Below are 24,302 nucleotides of genomic sequence, written 5' to 3' on the forward strand. Positions count from 1 at the left end.
CTCAGTTCAGATTGTGCTTTCCTGGTTCAGCTTTTCCTGACACCCCCTACCTGGCCAAGTTCCCTTTTTTATATATTCTCATGACACCGTACTTCTTCCCTCTGAAGCACTTATCTCAACTTGGGTTAAAATGTTTCTAGTACTATTTGGTTAACCTCTCTTGCCCCTACAAACTCAATGAGAACAAATCTGTAATTGTGGTCTTTTCTATCCCTGTAGCATAGTACAGTCCTTGAAATATAGTAGATGCTTAGTAAATATTTGATGAATTAATGAACGAGCACTATGGAAATTTAATGAGCTAATGTTGTACCTGGCATCTATAATGAGTGGGCACATCAAGTACATGGTATTATAATGGAAAATATGAAGGAGGAAGCAAACCAAGCTCAGAGGGGCTATCCAGAACCTATTTCTTAGAGGAGATGGGCTTTGACCCCATGATGAATACTATTTGTCAAGGAGAAACTATAGAAAGCAAAGCCAAAAGGAGCCCATGGTCATATTCACAAGGAGCAAAGGAGTAAAGACCATTTGGAAGAAACCCTTTACTGAACATTCACAAAGAAAAGAAGCCAGGTGCTGTCCCCTTATTCTTAGGGCAGTGAGTACTCCTCTTGGAAGTGCTGTGGTCCCACCACTAGTCTCTAAATGCTCTCTAAAGACAGGCTTCACACAATCTGCTTTGCTACAGTGTCAGTGCATAAACTTCCTTCCTAAATTCATCTATCATTATCTTCCCAAATCCCCAGAGCTCACATACCCTGATGATGCTCTACCTTCCCACTATCATGGGCAGAGAGTTGGAGAGAACAGGTGAGAGGGCAGCAAAATGAAATACCTGGGAGTCACATAGACCTCATCTACCATCCAGCTCAGATCCTCATTAGCTGCATCAATTTGAACACACTGTTTTCTGGGGCCTCAGTTCTCCCCTTCCTAGGGCAACTGAATAGGTAATAAGCTATTTAAAATAAAAGCTGGGATTTCATTCTAAATACAAAGCAAGGTGAATAATATATTTTATATACATTCCGTTCATAATTTGCATATTTCCTAGTCTTCTAAACAAGCTCATTAACACAACCCTAAGGATATATAGTACAAAAAAAAAAACCCCACAGTCAACGACTGTCTCTGGCCATTGAGCACATCCAATGAGGCTTTGTCTAATTGGTTCAGTGACAAGGAGGCTGTGATATCCCACCCCTCGTATTCTGAGTATTTCTAGTTGCTGAAATAACATGCCACATGTATGGCATTTCACTACTGACATAAGAGATGTGATGCTCTCACATGTGAGATCTCTAGTTCATTGCTGATGATTTGTGGTCTCAGAATATTATGGAGCCACCCAGGTTCCTCTGAGTGGAATGAGCTCACACAATAACCTTCTGTAATGAAGGGTCTTAACAATTTCCATCAGTAACCCTTATTATCAAGTTATTTTAAGAGCTCAGAAAATTACACTTTATGGGCTGCCAGCTTAATTCATGAACAAAATTCCTTAAAACACTACTTGAAATACACACTGGAGAACACCGTTATAATCAGTATTGATACATTGCCTCCTGCAGTCCCATCAGCCATGTGTCAAATCATCTACTTGGCTAAGTGGGTGAGCATGTGTGTGTGATATACTTACAGATGCACAATGTGCACATACGTTCCCACATATACACAGTCAGATCTGCACAAACACAGCCACACATATTCATGGGCACACGTTCACACACCCATGCAAACCCAAGTATATATTCATTCACACACACGTATCATTAGCATGAGCTTGATAATACAAGCTTAACTTTTTATTTTTTTATTTTTAAGTACATCTTATTGATTATGCTATTACAGTTGTCCCATTTTTTTTTCTCCCCTTTATCCCCTTCTGCCCTGCATTGCCCTTCCCACCAGCATTCCCTCCCTAGTTTATATGTCCATGGGTAGTACATATAAATTCTTTGGCTTCTCCATTTCCTATACTATTCTTAACCTCCCCCTGTCTATTCTGTACCTACCAATTATGCTTCTTATCCCCTATACCTTTTTCCTTATTTTGCCCCCTCTTCCCCCCTGCTGATTCCTCTCCCTGTGATCTCCATTTCTGTGATTCCATTCCAGTTCTAGTTGTTTGCTTAGTTTGTTTTTGCTTTTTGGGTTCAGTTGATAGTTAGCTTTGCCAAGAAAGCAAATCCTGCCTTCCCTAGGAACAATGGAGCCAGCCCTGTTATCCTCACTGCTTTTGGATTCAGAGATCTGCCAACAAAGTCATAGAGCCATTGCTTATTATTCACACCAACACATCTTTTCAAATTTGACAAGAATTACTATTTTGGCTTTGACGAGTTGATATTATCATATAAGTAACCATCAGATGTAAATAATTCCGAGTAAACACAAACCCCTAAACATCTTAAGAACTCTGAAATAAAAGATCCAGAGTAAATGAAAGACGCAATGGTTCAGATACACCATATCATGCCTGTTCCAAAGAACACATTTTGGCTTCCCACATCTAACTCATTTTCATTTTTATTAGTTCTCCTGAAAAATATTTATATGATAATGGCCATGTTTCATAAAGGGGGGGAAAACTTTATGAGCCAAGAAAGTGAAAGCAGGAACTGCTTTCTTAAATTCTAAGAAAGACACAAATTAATGGCCACTTCAGTGTATGTCACCTGAATTTGGGGGGGCTTCAAAGAAATACCTATCCTATTTTGTAACCCTGAATGAGGATTTAGATTCTTGAATAACTAGACTCTTCCCTAGAAACAGGGAGCCTCAGATTTTTCCATGGGTGAGTCTGAATGGAACCAGCCAATCCTTTGTCTCATTAGCTAGTGTTTGTTAAGAACCTCTCATTTCATTCTGATCTCCTTTGAAGCACCATTTGGTTGAGTTAAAACTGATTTTAACTCTTGCATGGCTGTTCCCAGGATTTGTTTCATCTGTTCATCACAGAGTGAATATACACCTGCTCCCTAACCATCCATAGGCTCAGTCCTCAAAAAGCTCATGTGGACATTGGGCTGGGGGTGTGGAGGTGGGGGGTCAGAGAGTAGACAAGATGGTACACTTCAGCATGAGGTCTCGTGGTGGGCAGGCAGTCCAGGATGCTGCCACAGCACCTCAAGGGGGCAACATCCCAGCAGCCTTGGCAAGTCAAGGAAGGCTTTGCAAGAAGGTGGCATTATAGCCATACCAGGGCTTCAGGAAAGGGGACATGGAACTTGTGCAGCTTGCTAGTGAGCAATCATTCCCTCTCTACAGTGAGGAAAGGACTAGAAAAGAACAGGTCAAATAGCAGGACAAGAGGATTACATTAAGAGGTCCCAAATGGGAGGTATGGGTGGGAAAAGCACACGCCATTACAAAAAGAGGTGGTGCATAATCATTGCAGGAGCAGGGGCAAATTTAGATAACTACATTCATTCCAGTCTTCATTCTGAAAAGACTGCCTTAAAATTCAGTAAAGTATAGTGAATGGACAGTTATGTGAGTTCATATTCAAATGAGACAACTTATGGTTCTTTACATCTTGGGGGATAAGGTGGGAGTTCTACCTGGGTTCTGCCAGGACTCAGAACTCACAGGTAGAAAGTAGATATCGGGGCTACAAACCAGGGAGACAGACTCTGAGTCCACTTGCCTTTCTCTTACCCCGACCTTTCCATCCTTCATTGATTGTGGCAGTTATCCTCTCTGATAAGGTTGACAATTACATTGAAATGAGCAGATTCAGACAGTGTATTAATTCATCCCATGTTAGAAGCATTCACATTGCTTCTTATAAGTCTATTAGGATTGTGAAGCTTGTGTATAAGACCAGGACACTTCTGAGCTATAAAATGTGTTCATGAAAAGTCACTCTTCTTCAGGGATAATTTTATTTTAATTAAGATAAAATCATGACTCCCATACAAATATAAAATAAACACATCATGTTGAAATTTTCATTAGACTCATTAATTAATGAGAGAACCAGTAACGTGTCACATCTGGTTTAAAGGAGAATTCAAGCAGCACACATATGTAGGCAATTGGGGGGTGTTGATGTGAATTCACAACTACGTGCAAAACTGGTCAGTATTCACAAGGTAATAATTGATCATATTCCATCAGACATGATTCACTTGCATTTCTACAGACAAGAATCGTTTGTGTTATCATCGGTTTTCTACAACTTGCGGATACAAAAAATAATAGCTCAAAGACATTGAAAGGGGGATGTCCTGGGAGGGTGGGCTGGATAGATACCCAGATCAGTAGACCTTTTTGCCCATTTCAAAGTCCTTCACAATTTTCCCTGACATCCTTTTGTGTTCTTTCAGCAAATCTGCTGGGCTACCCGAGTAAGGAGTATATTACAGAGGAGAAAACTGTGGCTAGGATGGGTCAGTCATGCTTGTTAACAAGCCCAAGAATCTCCTGGAGAAAATTAAAATAGAGATTCCTGGGCTCCACCAAAGCTTAGCGAGTCAAATCCCATTTGGAAATATGTATGTTGAATGTTTCCCTAGATTCTGATTATCTTCCAGATTTGAGAACAACTGTGACTTATCAAATAATACATAGTGGGCCAGTGGCAGACTCAAACCCAGGAGGCAGTTTTCCTGATTCTCGGTCCTGAGGCTCAGTACACTGGTCTTCATTGGATTTTTGGCCTGTAACTTTGTGATGATGCCCTTCACTCTGTAATGCTTTATACACCTGCCATAATGTAAGGAGAGCCCTTGAGACAGAATAAGACAATAAGACTCCCTCTGTGTCTCATTTCCATTCTCTAAGTACATTACTGCTTGGCAAATGCATCAAGTTAATTAAAACTAAATGTAATTCTAATGCACCAATTTGATTTAAAAATAATCTTCACAGTCACCAGGACATCAAAATTCAATTAAGGCTATTTGAGGCAAGTCTCTGATGCATATTACGTTTGGATGCTGCTCTGTGTCAAGAAACCCAGATCTTCCCAAATGTCACTAATGTGTTTAGCAGCCTCTGTCTCACTCAAATGCCTCTTTCAATTAGGTTCTGGAGAGCGTGATCCATGACAGTTCAGGAACACTCACCCAATCCCATCCAACCAGCCCTTTAGCCAGATGCCTTTTCTTTGAGCTGGTCTCTGAACTTGGGAATGTTCAGACAGTCTTCTGAATACCAGGCTTAAGACAGAATCAAATTGTGCCATTCCAGAGTTCCTTGTTACCTACCTGAGTTCTCAGATTGTGAGAGGCTCTGGACCAGGATTATGGAAAACAAGAAATGGGTCTCAGGGAAAAAATAAGAGACAGATCGAAGATTAATGGAGCAGTTTGGCAGTCTCCTTTTCTCTGTTCCCCTTAGGCTGATTTTCCTGGGCATCTGTTTTGGCTGAGTGACTATGGTTGCTGTAAGCTTCATTTGTAATTCCTTTCGCATAATGAATGGGAAAGGGTGAGAAATATTAAAGATATCTCAAAGTACTTGCAGAGAAAAATGGGTGGTTCTGATGCATTCTCACAAGGCTTGGGTGGTACAAGAGGCACCCTGAGCTAGCGATGTTAGTGATGAATTCAAACCCTGCCTATTAGTGATGAAGTCTCTCTGAACCTTCTTTCTCATGTGAAAATACATGTCATTTCCACTTCACACAGTGCACATTGCTGTCCCCTTTGCAACTTGGCTGTCAAAATCTTCAACTTCTTTATTGCAACCAGCCCCTGGATGGCAGAGTACTAGCTCCAGCCCCCCAGCCTTGCCATACCTTTGTGGTCACTACCTGCCATGGAGGGGTAAGAGGTATAAAGAATGGAAAGGGAAGAAAAGACTTTTTCAAAGCTCTGAATTACACTAATTATTAGTGTCTGAAGCCACTAAAACCAAGAGTCCAAGGCTATTTTGTTAACCAACAACCTCTACCAAAAACCTAACAGAAATGCTCCATTAAAAAGAAATAATCATTAGATCTCCTAATTTCCAAGTGAAAAATTATGAGGAAATTAGAATTTGTAAACCCTTACTGTATATCAGTCACAGTGTAAAGACTTCCACTTATACATTCTTATTTAATCCACACGGCAACTTTGCAAAATAAAAATAGTCATTATCTATTCGTTGTGCATAGTATATAACTATATGTATACAATGGAGGTAGCTGAGTCTTAAAAAGGCACATATGTTGGGGGTTTTATACAGGGTCAGTTTCCCATTTGTCTGTGCCCCCTGGCATGTTTCTCATTTAGTGATCACACTGACTATAAATTACCAGTTCCCAGGGCTTTCCCCTTTAAGATCACAAACATCTTAAGAGCAACGGCTATGTCTTAATAACAATAATAGCCACCATCTACTGTGGGCTTGTCCAAATGTGCTTTCCAAGTGTTATCTCACTTAGTCCTCAAAAATATTGATGAGATAGGTACTATTATTATCTTCACCTGACCGATTCAAACAAAAAACACTGATGCTAAGAAAGATCTTTCATCTCCTAGAAAGGTTTAGGGCGTGCACTCAGGGCACGCCCAAGACCTAACCTGTCATAAGCATTCAAGAAATACGTGTCATATTATTTCCTCCAGCGCAACAGGCAGAGATGGCAGGATAAAGAAAGACAAATGTCCTTCGTATCCAAAATATTCAGTATATCCAAAACATTATGAAAGCAGAGAAAGCCCAGAGAAGCCTGCCTTGTCCACATGCTTCCAAAGGAGGGCCGATGTGAGGGCTTAGGTTGTCCCAGAGAGCGGAGATGGTGGCTCTGAGGAGCAGTGTCCTCAACACAGGGGTGTCAGGGACTCTACTCTTAGGAATCTGTGCTCCACGTGAGGGATAGAGAGAAGCTGTGTGGGACAACTTACACTCCAGGGTAAGTTATCCTCTACCCTCCAGGAACTCCCACCCATAGAAGACCTCAGGGTCTTCATAACGCCCTGCAGAAGACTCCCCTCTAGCTGGTTGGGCTCAGCAAGGACTGCGAGAATGAACCCAGATAGGCAATCATCAAGCTCACATGCAAATACACATGAACACACAGATACACTCACAAAGAAACTCTGTCCTTTTCACCATCAAACCATAATCCTACAGTTAGGTTTTGTTTTCTCATTCCTGCTCTTGTTGACAGTTCACAGTTCCCTCATCATTTTGAGGCTTCCTATAAATCATGATATAACCAAACTGAAACTCTTCCTCTGGGCACCCCAAAATTTTCCTGAGCAAACAAAAAGAAGAGGCCAGCTATGGTGCTCTGATCTATCTGCACAGAGTAGTAAACTGATGCTTTCATTGTTTATGAATTGTGTTATACCTTGTATCATGCCACACACACGCACACAAATACACACACACACACACACTTCTGGCTTATAGTACAGTCAGGATTTGTATCTAAATGTAGGATGTTCTGATTAAATTAAGCAAAAGTAACCTCTTTAAATGTCTGGGGGCCTGACAAGTTTGTCCACAAGAATCTGGAAATAAAGACAGAGTTAAAATCTACGCGTAAGAGTAGATCAGAAACATCAAGTCATCTGAAAGAAAGAGAATGGTTGTTAGAACTGACCCGGATTTTCCTCTAACATGCTCGGAGTATGATAACCTGAAATAAGGAAGAATTGTTCCGTGGAATAGGACTTGGTCCACCACAAAAGCATGAGACAATTTGGGGCAGAGAGTCATGTGCTGGCCAGTGTCCCTCCTAGGACTAACCAGGGCAGGGAGAACTTTAGACATGAGACTTCCACTCTTCTGGGAACAACAGCAAGGTTCTCCTTACGTAGAGCAGGTGGGCAGAGTGTTTGGACTGAGTTCTTTGATGGCAGGACAGAGAACCCCAACAACACAGGGAGGAGAAGAGAACTAAGTTGAGGCCTGGTTTGAGAAGAGAACTCCCAGCTGGGAGAACAGGGCTGCCACCAGGGCCACACAGGCCTGCATCTAAGATTTCAGGTAAACAGCAGGCTGGAGCTGCCGGGCAGCTTAGCTACGGCCAGCTGCTGGGATCATCTAGGTTTACCAGGCTCCCTGTGAATTTGCTAATTTGAATAATTTCACAGACTCTGAGGCATAAGAGCTGTCCCTACTGGTCTGGTGTCTGCCCCACCCCACCCCTTGCCAACTCTGGGCAATTAGGGCTGGGGGCAGTGCACTGTGGCTGGAGTTTGAGAGCCCAAAGAGAGGTGGTTGGAGTGTTGACTTAATCAACTCCTTAAAGGAAACACCCATAGTTTCAAAACTGAGTCAAGACACATGAAAAATAAAAACTAAAACCACTATATTGCACAGAGTGGTTTTATTTGCATGCCTACTCAGGTCCACCACCTGGAGCCTAGTGTTGAAAGGGATTCTGATGCAGGCTCAGCAGGGAGCATGCTGAGGCAGGTTGGGGATGCCGGGCAGGAGTATAGGGGCAGCACAATTCCCACTGCTGACTGCGATGTTAGAGAGCTGCATCTTTGATTCAAGGGCTGCCCCCCCTTGAGAGCAAGATCCCCCCCTTGCTGTAGGCAAAAAGAGGCATTGGCCTTCTCCACGGTTTGGCTGGAGCACAGACTAATATCAGGAGTCTGCTCTCATTCTTTATGACAGCATCCTCTTTATTTCCTTCATTGCCCTTAAGATAATTTGCAATTATATATACACATTATATATTTATTATTTATATGTTTATGAAGTGTTTACTATCTACTTGCTTATTATCTATCTTCTCATTAGAATATTAGCTCCAGGAGGGACTTTATTCACCAGAGCATAACCAGGGTCTACTAAACTGGCTCTTTCAGAGTCAGCATTCAGAGTATTTGTTAACTGAGTGGGTAAAAAAAAAAAAAAGAATAGCCCTGGCTGGTGTGGCTTAGCTGGTTGAGCATCATCCAACAGCCAAAAGATTGCAGGCTCACTCCCTAGTCAGAGCACATACCTAGGTTGCGGGTTCTACCATTGGTCAGGGTATATACGGGAGGCAACCAATCAATGTTTCTCTCTCATATTGATATTTCTCTCCATCTCTTTCTCCCTCCCTTCTCCTCTTTCTAACATCAATAAGCACGACCTCAGGTGAGGATAAAAAACACACCCAAAGAATAACTGCATGAATGTAACTCTCCTCACCCACCAAGCCATTCTTCTTATTCTGGTGGTGCTCTATTTTTAGGAAAAGACAGAATCCACATCACAACATCAGGAGTACGTCTGATATTTCCCATAAAATTATAGCTTGTACTCCAGGGAGTGCCTTATTCTAACGTGTGGCTTAGTTAACAGGGGTCATTTACGCTGCTGGGACAGTTCACCTCTGGGCACAGCCAAGAGTGAGTCCCCATCTAGACTAGAAAAATAGAGGTTGGATTTAGGCAGCATCTTCTTGCACCCTTAGCACAAGGTGCCTCCCTCAATCTCCAGTTTTGTATTCTACATAAAATTTCTGCCAAGCCATCAGCAAAGTCTTTGTAGTTGATATTAACACATGGTGTCTCAGGTTATTTGGTTAAATAAAATCTGCCAGAGCTAGAAAGATTTTTCTATGTCGACTTTCATCCTTGCTGCTTAATTAAATCCCTCACCTGGGAAAATAGTAATTTTCAGCCACCTTGCTTTCCTTTGTGGCATCAGCATGAAACTGTGACTGCTGGAATACCCAAATGCCAGTTGTGTTTAATGTTTCAGGTGTGACAAGCCTGATATATTTGGAATCCCCTACGAAGATAGATATTAACTGAGAATTGAAAATGACTGCAGAGGAGATTGAATCAGAAGAGCACAATGAGCACACAAATCTACTTCTCCTCTTTCTACAATTCCTTAAAATGTCAGAAAATATATACCTTTTACAGAATACATCCACAACAGTACTAGAAAATGAGAAATAATGCTGTGAGAGACCCCAAAATCTTGGGAGTTTCCTGGAAGCCTAGGAAATAAAATTGAGTCAAGAACAATGAAGATGACCAGAGACCAAAGAATGCTCAGGAAAAAAAAAACAACTTTAGCTGTAGCAGCGCAGAGACTCTGAACTCACAGAAAATTCACTGAAGGGCATGAGGTGTCTCTGGTGGTATGATTGCGTTAATGGCCCAAATTCTTCACCCCAACCTGTATTCATACCCTTTGCCACAATTTCTCTTACCACAGAGGTGGTGCCTATTACCGGATCCCTTGAGTCTGTACTGGCTTCATGACTTGTGTTGCCCAGTAAAATGAGGCAGAAATGACAATGTAGAGAAGGTATTAAAACACACATTCGCACCCGCACCCTCAAACACACATGCAGATGTAAAAATCAAACAAGAAGTGGCAGATCACCAACATGTCAACAAAAACATGTAAGTCTTCAGTGAAACTCAAGTAATTCCTCATGAATGATGTAACACACACGCAAGTCTAGAGCGAAATTCCAAATTATACTAACATAAAAATCCAGGAAAGTAGAGCTAAGCAAAAAAGGATAATAGGTTTTAAGAAGGTACTGAGAAAATATAGATAATGTTAAAGATAATGACTAATTTTAGATGCAGTAGGAAACTAAAGAAAAATCAAAATACATAAACATATCTGCATGTAAACATAAGTGTATGGAGGAAACACTGGAAACCACTGACAGTGGCCCCCGCTGGGCCATGAGAGGAGGGCTGTGGGCAGAATATGAGGGGTGACCTGTCCTTGAAACTTACCGATGCCCACATTTTGGAGTTTGTTAATAATGTAAATATGATGATCTATGCCCAGGACCCTGCAGATGTAGTGCCTGCCTGAGTGTGGTTGGTAGGGTAATAATATGGGTGTGGTAACTTTGGTTTTAACTGTAACATTTCACCTAAAATGACATATGGTGTGCTTCAGTGTGACATTGTTATGTCACAGAACGACATGCTTATGATTTTTGAATAAAAGATTTCATAATGAAAAGGGAGCATTATTTGTGCCAGACCCTGTATAAAAATAAATCTAAAGATTATTTTTTAATATAGCACAGATATTACACTTGCTTTCAGTATTTAACAAAACTACTTCATGGGTGGGTAGAACTGGTAAAAATCGTGTTAATTTTCTTTCCATTTATTTTAGGATTCTTTGTATGAATGAATAACTGTGACTTCGTACTTTTAAGTGTATTTTTGTCACTTTATCCCCCTCTGCTTCTTCATTCAACTTGTTCACTCTCCATTTTAGACCAGGAGACATGATTACTCTTCTAGAAGATTCCAATGAAGACTGGTGGAAAGTAAGTCTTTCTCTTTCTCTAAAACCAATCATCTGATTACTGTAATTATAACCAATGCTATAATTACAGTGAATTATGGGTACATGTCCTTATTTTCCTTTCAGGGGAAAATTGAAGACAGGATTGGCTTCTTTCCAGCCAACTTTGTTCAGAGAGTACAACAAAATGAGAAGATTTTTAGATGTGTTAGAACCTTCATCGGGTGTAAGGAACAGGGGCAGATAACACTGAAAGAGAATCAGGTGAGTAAAGCACTCAAACAAATATCAAGTGTCACCTAAACAAAGTAACAATCATTTTAACAAACATAGCAATATCTATAAATCTGAATGAGTGGGGTCACATTCCAAGCATTCACTTTGAGAAAAGATATATTTGCCCCGATAATATTAGTGTAGTAGGATCTAAACATGCAGAACCAAAATGTTCAGGAGCTCACTTGGTGATGTCTGTCCACAAGAGGAAGTGTCCATGATGTCATAGCAGCAAGGTGAGGACATCTGGTCCCCACGCTTTCCTCTGAGGGTCACCAGAGTCTGATGTGGGTCGATGTTCCTCTCTGGGCTTCCTGCTGGTCTTCACTAATGTGTGGTTCATTTGTCTTGGTCTCCTGGGAATATTTCATTGTTTCCTGCTGCTATTGTGTTCTACAGTTCATTGCATTTGCTATCAGCCACAAAGGCCCCTCTTCCATCTCCCTGTTCAGATTTCAAGCTTCTGCCTGCTCGCTGGAAGCCACAACACTCCACAACCAGGGACTACCCCAGGCGCAGGCCCTGGATATCTCCCTGCACCTGACCCAGAGGTGTCTGGCACCATCCTCCTCCAGCACCATATTAAATGTGGAGTTCAGTGTGGTGATATTGATTTCCTGAGACATGAGGCATGAATCCCCTGTACCTATATGTCTTCATCCTCCTTGCTTCGTATTCCCCCACCTCACTCCTGGAATGTTGTCAGAGACAAAGAATCAACACACACATGCACAGCTTAGCTCTTCGTCCAGCAGAGACAGGTTTTCCTCCCACCTTCTTTTTTGACTGCGGCTCCCTTCATGTCCTGTCCTGGATCCTCACTATAGGCTAAAATAGGATTTTCCACATTGGCCATTGATACATCTGAGGATCCTTTTGGAAATCAGACATTAGGAATCTATTTTCTCTTCGAAAAAAGTCTCCTTGGAATCCAGCCCCAGATCCCGCTCACCACTCTCCCAAGGTGAATGTAAAGGGAGAGGAGAAAATGGGGCCTGATGCCATGGTTTTGTTACTGGAAACAGAGTGAACCAGAAGGGGCCTTGGGGCTGAAGGTCCTTCTCACCTCTGCCCCAGCACACTGCCACACAGGCCTGTCTGAATCCCGGGATCCTACAGCTCCAGGTGGCCCGTAGGAGAACAGTGGGTCAGGAAGACAGGTGATAGAACTGGCACAGGAGATAAGACGGCATGATGACCTCCCAGGAGGAGCCAGAAGGGGGAAGCCTGAACAGATGATGATAAACCCCTGGGACATTTCCAGTCAGACCTCCTCCCTTTGCAGAATTGAGGACAGACTTAGGAGAGAGGGTAGAAATCTTCGAATATTATGTTGCCATCTTAAATGATGGTTTTATAAACAGTGAAGGGATAAGTTAAGTATTAATGATAGAATGGTAGTGAAAAATTAATTTAAATGGAAAGAGAAAAGCCCTTAAACAAACTTTCCTATTTCTCTATTTTCCCTTATGTTTGTATAATTTTTCACTACCATTCTTTAAGTTTCACGGTACAAATTATTTTTAAATATTATTTATTTACTTTTAGAGAAAGGAATAGATAGTGAGAAAGAAGGAGAGGTACATGGATCTGTTGCCTCTCCCTCACCCCCAACTGTGGACCTGGGGAATCAAACTGGTGAGGTCTCAGTTCTCAGACCAGCACTCAATTCACTGAGCCACACCAGCCAGGGATTATGGTGCAAATTTCTTTAAACTAAAATTTTAAAAAATTCAAAGTTAAAAATACTCAATCTTATCACTTGGATCTACTAATGTAAAATACACAGGGTCACTGTGGTTTTCCTGGGCCTCAGTCTTGCACATTCCCACATACACGCACACTCACACAACACACCATCACGTCCCAACGCTACTGCGTCTAATTGCAGTAGCCATCGTTTGCAGAAATGCAAGTACCTCCATCAAGTGATTTTTGATTATTAAGATTTCTAAGGTCCTTAGGAAATTGGGTCACAGGGCTGCATGGTTTTACTTAAAATTGGCATTCTTCCCACTTATAAAAATTGCCTGTAAGGTATGCCCACTTTGGGACAGACTGCATTTGGTAATCACACAGCCTCTCCTTTACCTGGCCCCTTGTGAACACGATATATGTTTAAAGAGATCAAAAGCCATCAATGTGCCAGCATGAAATGCACCTTGCTTAAAATCTCCTGCTTCTTTATTTCCTCCCCAAAGTTTCTCATTCTCCCTGAAGCTGGTGTCTGCCCAACACATCACTTGACTATTTGCTGCCTAGAAGTAGCAGAAGGCATCACCTGCCTATAAGAGCGGTGGCATCTGACAGACTCCCCTTTACAACAGCACCCCTGGGCAACCCCACCACCTCCCCCACCCTTTCCTGATTGCGTTAACCACTCTGTCTCCCATAAAATATATAGACAACTCCCACCACTGTTCCTTTTTGGATTATGATAACCTGTCTTTGGGGTCTGTTTCATGAGAGAGAGAAAACCTTTTATCTCCAGTCTCTGGTTCACAGAGAAGGCAAGGACAGATTAATGCTCTCCTAGACATAGTCACAATAACACTTGTTATAAGTATCATCACTATTATGAGTCATTATTTTTAAATGCCATATATATAGCATTTGTAAAGCTTACATGTGCCTACCTTTTATTTGAGGTTTCACACATGCCCTGTGAATTTTACAGAGTAATTATTCACTATTTATATTTTATAAATGAAGAATTAAAGGCTCAGAGAGGTCACCTGTCTTACTCAAGGGCACAAAAACCTGGTAAGTGGCCAGGCTGCAACTTAAACCTAGTCTCCAAGTTCCAAGTCGATGCTTTCCACCAAGCCACACACCCTGGACAATGTGGAACAAACTGAACAGTGAGGCACTATTCACTTAGTTTCCTTCTCCGGGATGGCAAATGTCATAAAGACTCCTTGGAAACAAATTCTCGCTCATTCAAACACCCTACTGAGTCATTCTTGATTCTGGGCAATGGACTCACCCTCATCAGCCTGGAACCTTCATGCCACACACACCTCACACACCAAACAAGCACATTCCCCCACTGGATTCCATGCCAACACTTCAAACTTCTCCAAGTTTACCCAGTGGTATCCTTCCTGTTCCAAAAATTTGGAAAGTCCTTTGAATGAAATAAATCCAGGAAGGATATTCTTCTTGGTTGGCAAAGTGTTATGAAATCATTTTGCCAGCATGTTTGATTTTTTTCTCAGAGTAATCTTATGCTTTCCCATTTGAGATTAAACATTGTTTTTATGTTATTAATATACAAATAGGTAAAAACAGAAGACAAACTAAAATTTGCTCAAATTGATCAATTTCCAGAAGTAGAACATCTGCTCAATGACTTGGACAAATTCCTTGGTCATATCCCCAAACCTGCACCCCCGGCCTGAGAATATTTCCTGGGAGTGGGCTCACACCTGCATTCTCCACTCTCATGGCCAAACCCACAGTCATGTCTCTTCCCTTGGACATGTTTAAGGCACAACATAGGATTTCGGCCTGAACCTGGAACTCATAGATCTGTCTGTCATTGTTTAGGAAGGTGACATAACTCCCGACACTTGTCCAGCCTGGGGTTCCTTAACTGCCTGGTCTTTGAACCACCTGGAAGCTTGCTGAATATGCAGATTCCTGACTCCACTCTAGACCTGATGAAGCAGAGCCTTTTGGGGTAAAAGGCAGAGAATCAGTCTCTTTTGCAATCTCCCCAGACATTGTGACCAGTGTGAAGGGTTGAGAAGGACTTTCATTGTCACAGCCTCACTTTGAGTCCTCTAGTTGTTCTGTGAGAACTGAAGGCACTTTTATTTGCAATTACATATTGGTCAACAGAAGCTGCTGAGGTCTCTTTACCACTACACCAATTTTCTGTTTTCCATCTTTGTCAATGCAGCAACCAATTTCAGTGTCAGCCACTTGAGAAAAAATTTGCATTTTAACAATCTGTTACTGAGAAAAAAAATTAATTTGTCTCCACTTCAGTATCCTGAATTATTTTAGGTATAAAATTTTAAAACATGCTTGTTAACTGAGGGGAGTATACTGCAGTAACAAGAGCATGGGTTCCAGTGTCACAGAAATGGGTCCATATCCTGTGTGGTTTTATCAGAGTCACCTGGGAATATCAGCATTCTCATCTGTAAAATGGGTATAGTAGCATCTCCCTCCTAACTTGGAGGTGAGGGCTCAATGTTATGCCCCGTGTGCAGCCCCAGCACAGTGTCTGGCCATGACAGGGGGTTATTTCCCTTGCCACCATCATATTCAGAGTTAAGCCTAAATGGGGAATTCATTTGTAGTGGCCAGTGCCATCTAAAATTACCTACTAAGTATCAAAAAATAGCCAGCATGATATTTATAAGCCTAAAAATGTAAAGAGACTAATGGTCATTAGCAGGGAAAAAGAAGAAATCTGATTCTGAAAATAAATCCAATGTATCTCTAATTAAATCACATTTCTGCCTCTGGGGTTAATACGTTATTTTTTCAGAGAGCCCTTGTTTCCAAATAGAATTAAGTTACCCTTTTGTTGTGAACACAACTAGAGTCTTCATTGACATGAGTATGTTTTCTTTATCTCTGAAATTTTAAAAATATCCTTATTAAATCAACTTTAAACACCATGAAAATACTGTTTCCATATTCATTTCATAGTTCTGTCATCCCTAGAGAACTGTTTTCACTGATTCTTTGTATTCTATCAAGTGTTAAAGAAAAAAAAATATTCTGAATTATAAAACTAACCTGCATTTATTGTAGATAAAATTTGGGAAAATTTTATCCCAAAATTTTCTCCTAAATTTTTTTGGGAGATCTGGGAAAAGATCTCTTAAAAAAAGGATAAGAAAGAAAAAGATCACATTATTCAACCACCAAACTGTTATTAACATAAACACTTTGGTACATTTCCTACCAAACATTTCTTTTAATTCATATTTTGACATCATATTCTATTTACTTTCCCAATTTATTTTTTTAACATAGTCACTAAATGTTTATGAAAACACATTTTTTAACAGCTGTATAACAAACATGTCATATAAATCAGAGATTGACATACTATGACCCGTGGATCAAATCTGGCCTGATTTTCAAACAAAGCTTATTAGAATGAAGTTTATGAGAACATAGAACACAGACTCACACATACATATAGTCTGTGTCTGTTTTCACACTACTATGGCTGAGTTGTGTTACTGCCACAGAGACACTATGATGTGAAAGCCTAAAATATTTACTATTTGGTCTTTTACAGAAAAAGTTTGCCAAGCCCTCATCTAGAAGAACAAGAATGGATTTAAGTATTCCCCTGTTGTTGGCTATTCAGAGTTTTTATTTGTTTCCCTGTTATTGATAACTGCAATGACTGTTTTCAAACCTAAAACTTTTTTCCATAACTCTGATTGCTTCCTTAGGCTATCCTTTAGAGTTTATAGGAAAACAGGTAAAAGAATTTTATAATTCTTGATATATATGACAAAATTGCCTCTAAAAAGGTAGGGCTAATTTATTCCCACATCAACTGTCTATGAGAATATTCAGACCACCATGTCACCTATATGTCACTGGGTGGATGAATAATATTTCATGTTAATCTGCATTGCCCGGATGTTAGAGATGTTGAAATCTTATCACATATGTACTAGGCATTATATTTCTTTTATATATTTGAGTACTTTTTTATATTTGAGTACTTTGCCTATGTCCTTACACTATTGAATTTGTTTTCTCTTTGAATAATATTTACAACTGGTCTCCCACCTGGGGCCAGCATTTTCCCAGTTATCTTTGGCTTTTAATCTTTAAGATCCACTGGTTCTCCCTTCAGAAACTTGGTAATTCTTTGACTGAACCCTCTCCATTTTATCTTATTTTCCTCGGAGTGTTAATCTCTTTATTGCTTTCCACTTTATCGCTCTCCACTTCTTCCTAAGAGAACATTTCGAGATACCCACTCCACTTTAATTTTCTGAACTTTCAATTCAGTCTTCCATTGCTTCTCATATGGATTTTAATTTAGTGATGGTTTCCTTGCAGTGTTTTCTTCTCAATTAGCCCCCTCCTCTCTGCAGCCTGTTCTCTTTACATCTCATTACATCATCACTCTTAACCTGAAGAGACTCTCTGCTTAAAACAGAAAGGCCAAGTCTTCCTTCAACCTACTACATTCAACATATCTGAAAGTATTGAATGAAAGAATATATTCTTTCAGACATATGTGCATATTTTCTACAATGCTTCTTAATGATTTTAGTAATATCCTTGACCCCTTTATCTTGTGGTAAGCAGAATAACAGCCTTGTGTCTTAATACCAAAAACTTTGAAAATGTTACCTTAACTTGGCAAGAAGGACTTTGCTGATGTGGTTGACTTAGCACTTTCAGGTGGGAGATTATCATGGATTATCCAGGTGAGTTCAGTATAATCACAGAAGTAGGAGAGATGATGGGAGCAGAGGTTAGAGAGAGAAATTTGATGAAGTGATGCTGCTGCCCTTGAAGATGGAGGGAGGGACCAGGAGTTAAGGAATATGGGCCTCTAAAAGCTGAAGGCAAGGAAACAGATTCTTTCTCACAGCCTCCAGAAGAAATGCAGCCCTAGCAACAGCTTGATTTTAGGACTTCTGATCTCCAGAACTGCAAGAAAATGAATTTGTGTTTTCTCAAGCCACCAAATTGGTGGTGATTTTTTATAGCAGCCATAGGAAACTAATGCAAAGGGTACCGGAGATAGATTAATATGATGAACCCCATGATGGGAGACATCTTAGATTGTCTTGGTTGGCCAAATCCAATCACATGTGCACTTATCAGCAGTGACTGTATCTGGCTGAAGTCAGAAAGATTTGGAGAAGAGGGCAGAAGACACCTGAGATCAGAGATTTAGTGTGAGAAGGACTCAACCCGCCCTTGATGGATTTAAGATGTGGGAAGAAGCCAAATCAGGGAATGCAGGTGGCAACTGAAGTAGAGAATGACCCCTGGCTGACAGCCAGCAAGGAAACAGGCATCTCAGTCCTACAACCACAAAGAACTGAATTTGGCAACAACCTAAACAAGCCTGGAATTGGATGCTCTCCCAGAGAAATAGAAAGAAAAGGATGGAGCCCCATTGACTTCTTGGTTTTGGCCTTGTGAAACCCGGAGCAGAGAAATCTAGCCAAGACAGCTACGCATCAGACCTACAAAACTGATGTAATTGCTTGTGTTGTTTAAAGCCACTACATTTGTGGTAATTTGTTACAGCAACATTAGCAAACTAATACCCATCTCAAGTTACAAAACTTAAGTCAACCTCAAAAGTAGTTTTTCATGTACTCCAGGAGTTTAGAATATTGGAAGGACAAAAATAAAGTGAGGTTTCCTGGCCGAAAAGGTGAGTGGGTCAGTGTGAGTCCAGCTCAGGGTGTTTTCAGGGCAACTGGGTCGGAGGAGCAGGTAATGATGCATGAGTCACACTCACTTCTGGTAACTAAGAGGCATTTATCTGATGTTGGTCTGCTGGGCTGAGTTAGGATTTGTTTCTTTCACCATGGCTTTCCCCAACCCCTAACATCCTAAACTTTGGGAGTATATGAAAAACTACTTCCTGTTTTTTGTCAGACCCCATAGTCCTTGTGTGTCCATTCCCACCCACTAGAATCTGTGTCTTACTAGTTGGGACCTCGAGTCCCAGGAGACACTTGTGCCCCCTCTCATTTTCCCTACCTCCTGTTCGTTCCTTTTCTAGGAAGACCACAGATTCTAACAAATGTAGAAAGAAAGGCGTCGACTGGGAGGTGGGTCATGTGGGAAGGAAAAAGTGTATTTTAGCTACATCAGAAGACAAAGCCCATAGTAACAGAGAAATATCCACCCTGTTTTCAGCTCTGGGCAGCTGCTGCAGCTCTGAGGCTGGGACAGACCTTGGAGGAGAAGATCTCTTTTAAGCTGGTAGATTTATCCTTGACTCAGCAGCACAACTTCCTTCAGTCACCAACTGAGTTCAGCACCAAAGGTCTTACAGAAATTCCATTCAGCTTCTAAAACAGCCAATAGCCTTGCCATTTAGTGTTATGACAGTTCTCCATTCATGTCCAACACTGTATTTTTCATAGATACTGTGAGGGGGAGACTTAGTCCAAGGGTGCTAGACAAAAAAAACTTTTTAAATAAAATGATTGCTCACCTAATATCAGTGGCAGCACATTTAAATATTAATGAGTATAGAGGTCATACAGGGGACAACGTAGATGATATTAGTATGGATGCACCCAGAAGTGGGTTATTAGAACCTTAGTCAGGTAGGACTAAATGGGACTGAGCCAATACGGGCATTTGACCATCAGGCAACAGAATCCGGGGCAACATAGGAGAAGAGGCAGAGGGTCGTGGTGTGGGCCAACAAGCTGATATTAAATAGAGACAGAGTATTTAAGATCCGGTCCACTCCCAGGGACTGGATCTTCCAGTCCATAAAAACTAGGGGAGTGAGAGCAGGAGGATGATAGAGCTACAAATGCAGAAATGAGCTGAAACCTGGATGAGTGGTGTTAAAGTAATAATAGTAGTAATTATAATAATAACAATAATATGATAGACTAAGAGACCAAAGGTTGAGTGCTATTTTCAACTTTAACTACCAAGCTGAACTTGCAACCCAGCAAAGAGTCCAGACTTTGGGCATGAGACTAAGAAAACATAGGGTAACTCTTTAAAGATAGAAAACCATAAATTGTGTATGTGTCATATTAAGATTGCAAAGTCTCTGAGTGATGCTAAGAGGCTGGCTGTCTCTGGGCTTGATAGTCAGGTAAACACTGGGCTGGTTGGAGAGAGTGTGCTGAACCTGTAAGGTAGCTCTGCTCTGGATACGCTACACCCACCTTGGTACTGAAATGCCTATCTCACCGCTGCTACACACATGATGTGTCAAAGTCAGGTTCATACTACTGTCAGCAAGTTGGGGGGATGGGTCAGTATTGGTCAGCAGTGGGAAGGAAGTTGGTTCAGCCTTTGGAGTGCTTTTGGTGGTAAAGAGAGAGGAAGGGAGATAGAAAATAAGGAAGAAAAGAAATAAGGAGAGAGGGAAGTATGACAGCAGGTAACAAAAGAAAGAGAAGAAAGGAGAGGAGGGGAGAAGAACTGCTGTAAATAAATCTGACCCTCCCCTTCCTCCACTTAAAATCCTTAAACATCCAACCGTTCATTGATGCCAACATACATTTTTGCCATTTTCCCATACTGCATAGCCCTGATTATTACTCTCTGTATCTTCCATGACTCAAGTAAATGCTAACTGAATTGATAGAATGGCTCCTATTCTCCTTCCTGGTGATATTTTAGTGGTTGACTTATGACCCACTTCCGATCAATGAAATAGGTCAGAAGGTCAGCCAAGGGACTCAGCAGGGCTTGCCTGTCCCCACATTCTTGTCCCTGGAAGCCTTTCTTCTCATTGTTCTCCATCTCCATCTCTAGTTACATTGTTCTACTGAGTCACCCCAAAGTGCCATAAAGTTACTTGCGAGGCTAGATCAGATTGCCATGTATTTTCACTTTGGAACCTTTTTCTTTACTCATCAAATCATCCAAAAATATTAATTATTTAAAATATTAAATGTCCACATTGCCAGTCAATTTACTAAGTGTTGTTCACTGGATGATCAGTGATTAAAACAGGCGAGGCCCTTGCCCTCAACACACATGAGATTACTCAGTGAAATGTCTTTCTTCCCAGTTCTGCTCAATAAGCAATATGAGAGCAGGAATCTGTCTATTCTAGCTAGTTTCCCAGCTTCTGGAATGGTATCTAGTGCATAGTAGACACCAAATAAAAATGTGTTGAATGAATGAGTGAATTAATGAATGAATGAATGCAGAAAGCAGGTACTTAAGGGTCCTTAAACAACTGAGGTATCTCTGACTTGGCCTATGAGTTAAATACTTGCTAAGATAATAAACCAGCCAGTTTGTCTGAAACGGGAATTTTCTAGGACTTGAAACTCCCAGTGCTAAAATCGAGAAAGTCCCAGGCAAACCTAAACAAGTTGGTAACCCTACCCGTGACCCTTCGACCCAAAGAACTTCCTCTGGTTCTTCCTCAGCTCCCACCCTCTTCTACTTACAATTAATCTTCTGAGCTGGTCCTTCCATCCCACCTCTAAAAGAAAGAAATTGTTTCCAGTGCTGCCGCTGCTTCCTAAAATGGTAGGTTCTCAAGCTGTTCTTGATCCTCATTCATCAAGCTGAAGCTCAGAAAACACTCAATGCCAGAACCTAGTTCTAAACTCACGGCTCTGCCAACTTTTTTATCCAACTTTTTCTCACAGACCCACAACTTCCCACCCTGACACTGATCTTCCTTTTCTAATTTGATGCCCCACTGATCTCAATCAGCAGCAATTCAAGCTGTAGATTTTAGCTTCTTTCTTGCTGACACTTGGTTTTTTATTTCCTTGGCACTCAGATCTGCCTGACTTCTGAAGAAGAACAAGACGGCTTTATCAGAGTCCTCAGTGGAAAGAAGAGAGGCCTAGTCCCCCTGGACGTCCTAGAAAACGTCTGAGTGCTGGGCCCTCCTCCTTTTGCAGCAGGCGAGTCCTGCTGTGATGCCTCATCTCACACTGTGTCAACCCCGAGGAGCTGTCGCACTGACCCCGGCCACCCAGAACACAGACAAGACTCAAGCATCTGAGACTGGAGTGACAGCGACAAGACAGGGGGTCCATCACACAGCAAATCCAAGCTGCCTGAGATGGGGATGAGACTGAGAGAGTCACTGGCAGAGCCGAGGACGCTACCTGGTGACAGTAGCAGGGCAGCCACCACAGCTGTTCCTCAGGACTCAACTCCCTGCCTGTCCCTGTGGTCTGAGTTAACCCACTGAAATGTACTCCAGTCTGCGGTGTGGCCCCAGCACGAGGTTCAGATCCATGTAGCCAAGTGTGATTCTGGTTCCAGACCTTTGTCCTCAGTACCAACCAATGATCATCATCACATGAGACTCCAGGCAGTCCCTCCACAGAGCATCAGGAAGTCCTACTTCCCAGCCCCCAGCATTCCGGGCCTCCCTGGGCTGCCCCCTCACTTTGCCACACTTTGTGATTGTGCTGTGTCTTCTGTCCTCCAAGTAAGCCCTAGGGGTGTGCATTACCTGTGAGAGCTCAGCTGATGTGGCACCGACTTCAAAGACCTGATCTGCCCAAAGATGGCTGACATGCAGTCCCCTCAGCTGCTTTAGTGACTGAAATGTGACAGAGCAGGACAGGAGGCACAGATACAAAGGGCAAAGTGGGGACAAGGTAGGACAAAGGACCCTTATTTATTGAAGATTATACAGCCCTTTCAGTAATGAAGTCCTTTCCCCAAGGAGCTGGAGCTGGGGAAGAGAATGTGGCAAAAAGCCTCCAAGAGGAGCTTCACTTTCATCTTATATCTTCTGTGTTAGGGGAAAATTTTCCCATCATGCCATTTGGTAAAGCTCCCTCTTGGAGGCTGAGTCCACCTTACAAAGGGCCAGAAACGTAGAGAAGACCCAACAGCATCTTAGGAGGAAAGTAGCCAAATTGGAACCCACTCTCTTTTAGGGCAGTATGTTATACCCTAGTAGATGTAAAATGGAAAAAGAATCCTTAATGATTCAGCCTCAGAGAGCAGAGAAACATGGAGCCTATTTAGCATCAACTAGAGGAGTCTTGTTACTCTGTACTTGTACTAATGTTTACAAGAATGCAATATACTGTGATGCCTTTCTCCTCCTTCAAACTTGCATCCTGTTCCTCTTTAATATGGTTAAACTTAATTCACAGTGACCTTGGAATCAATGTCAGTTTGATTTATTTTGTTGCAGAGCAATAAAACCATTAGAACAGTTGGTTTTTAAAAGACTTAAAAGAATGCATCCTGTGCATGTCAGCATCACTGGGAAACCAAAGCGTCATTCGTCTCCATTTATTTCTTTGGTTACTGCTCAGCGTGAAGATGGGAGCTGAAATTGGAAGGCTGATGGCTTCTCGGTCGTTTGGATGCCTTATTCTCGTTTTGAAGCCAGCCTCCAGAAGGTCCTCCCTCTCTGATACAACATGCGGAACTGAGTGTTCAGAGACAGATGGATTCTTTGGGAGCCAGGGCGGGTAATACGGCTGCCATCCTGTAAGATGGAATGCTGGGGTACCAATGCTCTTTGCTTCAAATTCAATATTCCATTTAATGAAACTAACACCGTAGCTGGAAGGAGCATAGAAAACATGTGTCCTGATCTCTTCTTTCCCGTGGAATATCCACAGAAACTCTTTGGTAAGGTGGTGTCATATCCTATGCCCACTGAATTTGCACAAAAAAGTCAGTTTGTCTTTTGAAGCTGAATAGAAGGTTGTGACAGCCAGCTTCCCAAGTGGCCCCCCATGACCTCTCTCTCTGGGTATCCTTCCCTTTGTGGAGCCCACTGCCACAGAGAATTGGGGTTGGGCTTGTGTGACCAATAGAATACAGCAGAAGTGACACTGCATGACATCTGAGGCTAGGTCAAAAAGTCCTTGCAGTTTCTGCCTTGATCTCATGGAGCTCTCACCCTGGGAGCCCTGAGCCACTATGTAAATTTGTCTCCTCTGAGGCCACCATGCAGGAGTGGCCCAGTGGACAGACCACACATTTCTGCAGTGAACATCATGGAGGACCAGTCAGCCCTGCTGAGCTTTGCCCAGGTTACAGCTTGATGAGCAAGATAAATATGGTTAGGGTTTACAGAAACAAGGATAAAAGACACATGGACAAAAACTAGGCGGGGTGGAAATGGGAGGGAGGTTGGGAGAGCTGGGTGGGCGGGCTGGGATGGGATGGGAGTAAAAGGA

At 41.8% G+C, this 24,302-nt stretch overlaps 1 protein-coding gene across 1 annotated transcript in view; it reads left to right on the top strand.

Annotated features, from left to right (window-relative positions):
- STAC (SH3 and cysteine rich domain) overlaps window positions 1-23,548 on the top strand; it is a 118,202-nt gene extending 94,654 nt beyond the window's left edge. The window contains exons 9-11 of the mRNA XM_037148378.2: window positions 11,155-11,206; window positions 11,311-11,448; window positions 21,920-23,548. Coding sequence (XP_037004273.2) covers window positions 11,155-11,206; window positions 11,311-11,448; window positions 21,920-22,018 — 289 coding nt within the window. The 3' untranslated portion in view covers window positions 22,019-23,548. The remainder of the gene's footprint in view (window positions 1-11,154; window positions 11,207-11,310; window positions 11,449-21,919) is intronic.
- Window positions 23,549-24,302: the final 754 nt, after the last annotated feature.

The sequence above is a fragment of the Artibeus jamaicensis genome, unplaced genomic scaffold (genome assembly GCF_021234435.1).
Source record: "Artibeus jamaicensis isolate MK-2021 breed Jamaican fruit bat unplaced genomic scaffold, CSHL_Jam_final contig_519, whole genome shotgun sequence".
In the NCBI taxonomy this organism is placed as follows: domain Eukaryota; kingdom Metazoa; phylum Chordata; class Mammalia; order Chiroptera; family Phyllostomidae; genus Artibeus; species Artibeus jamaicensis.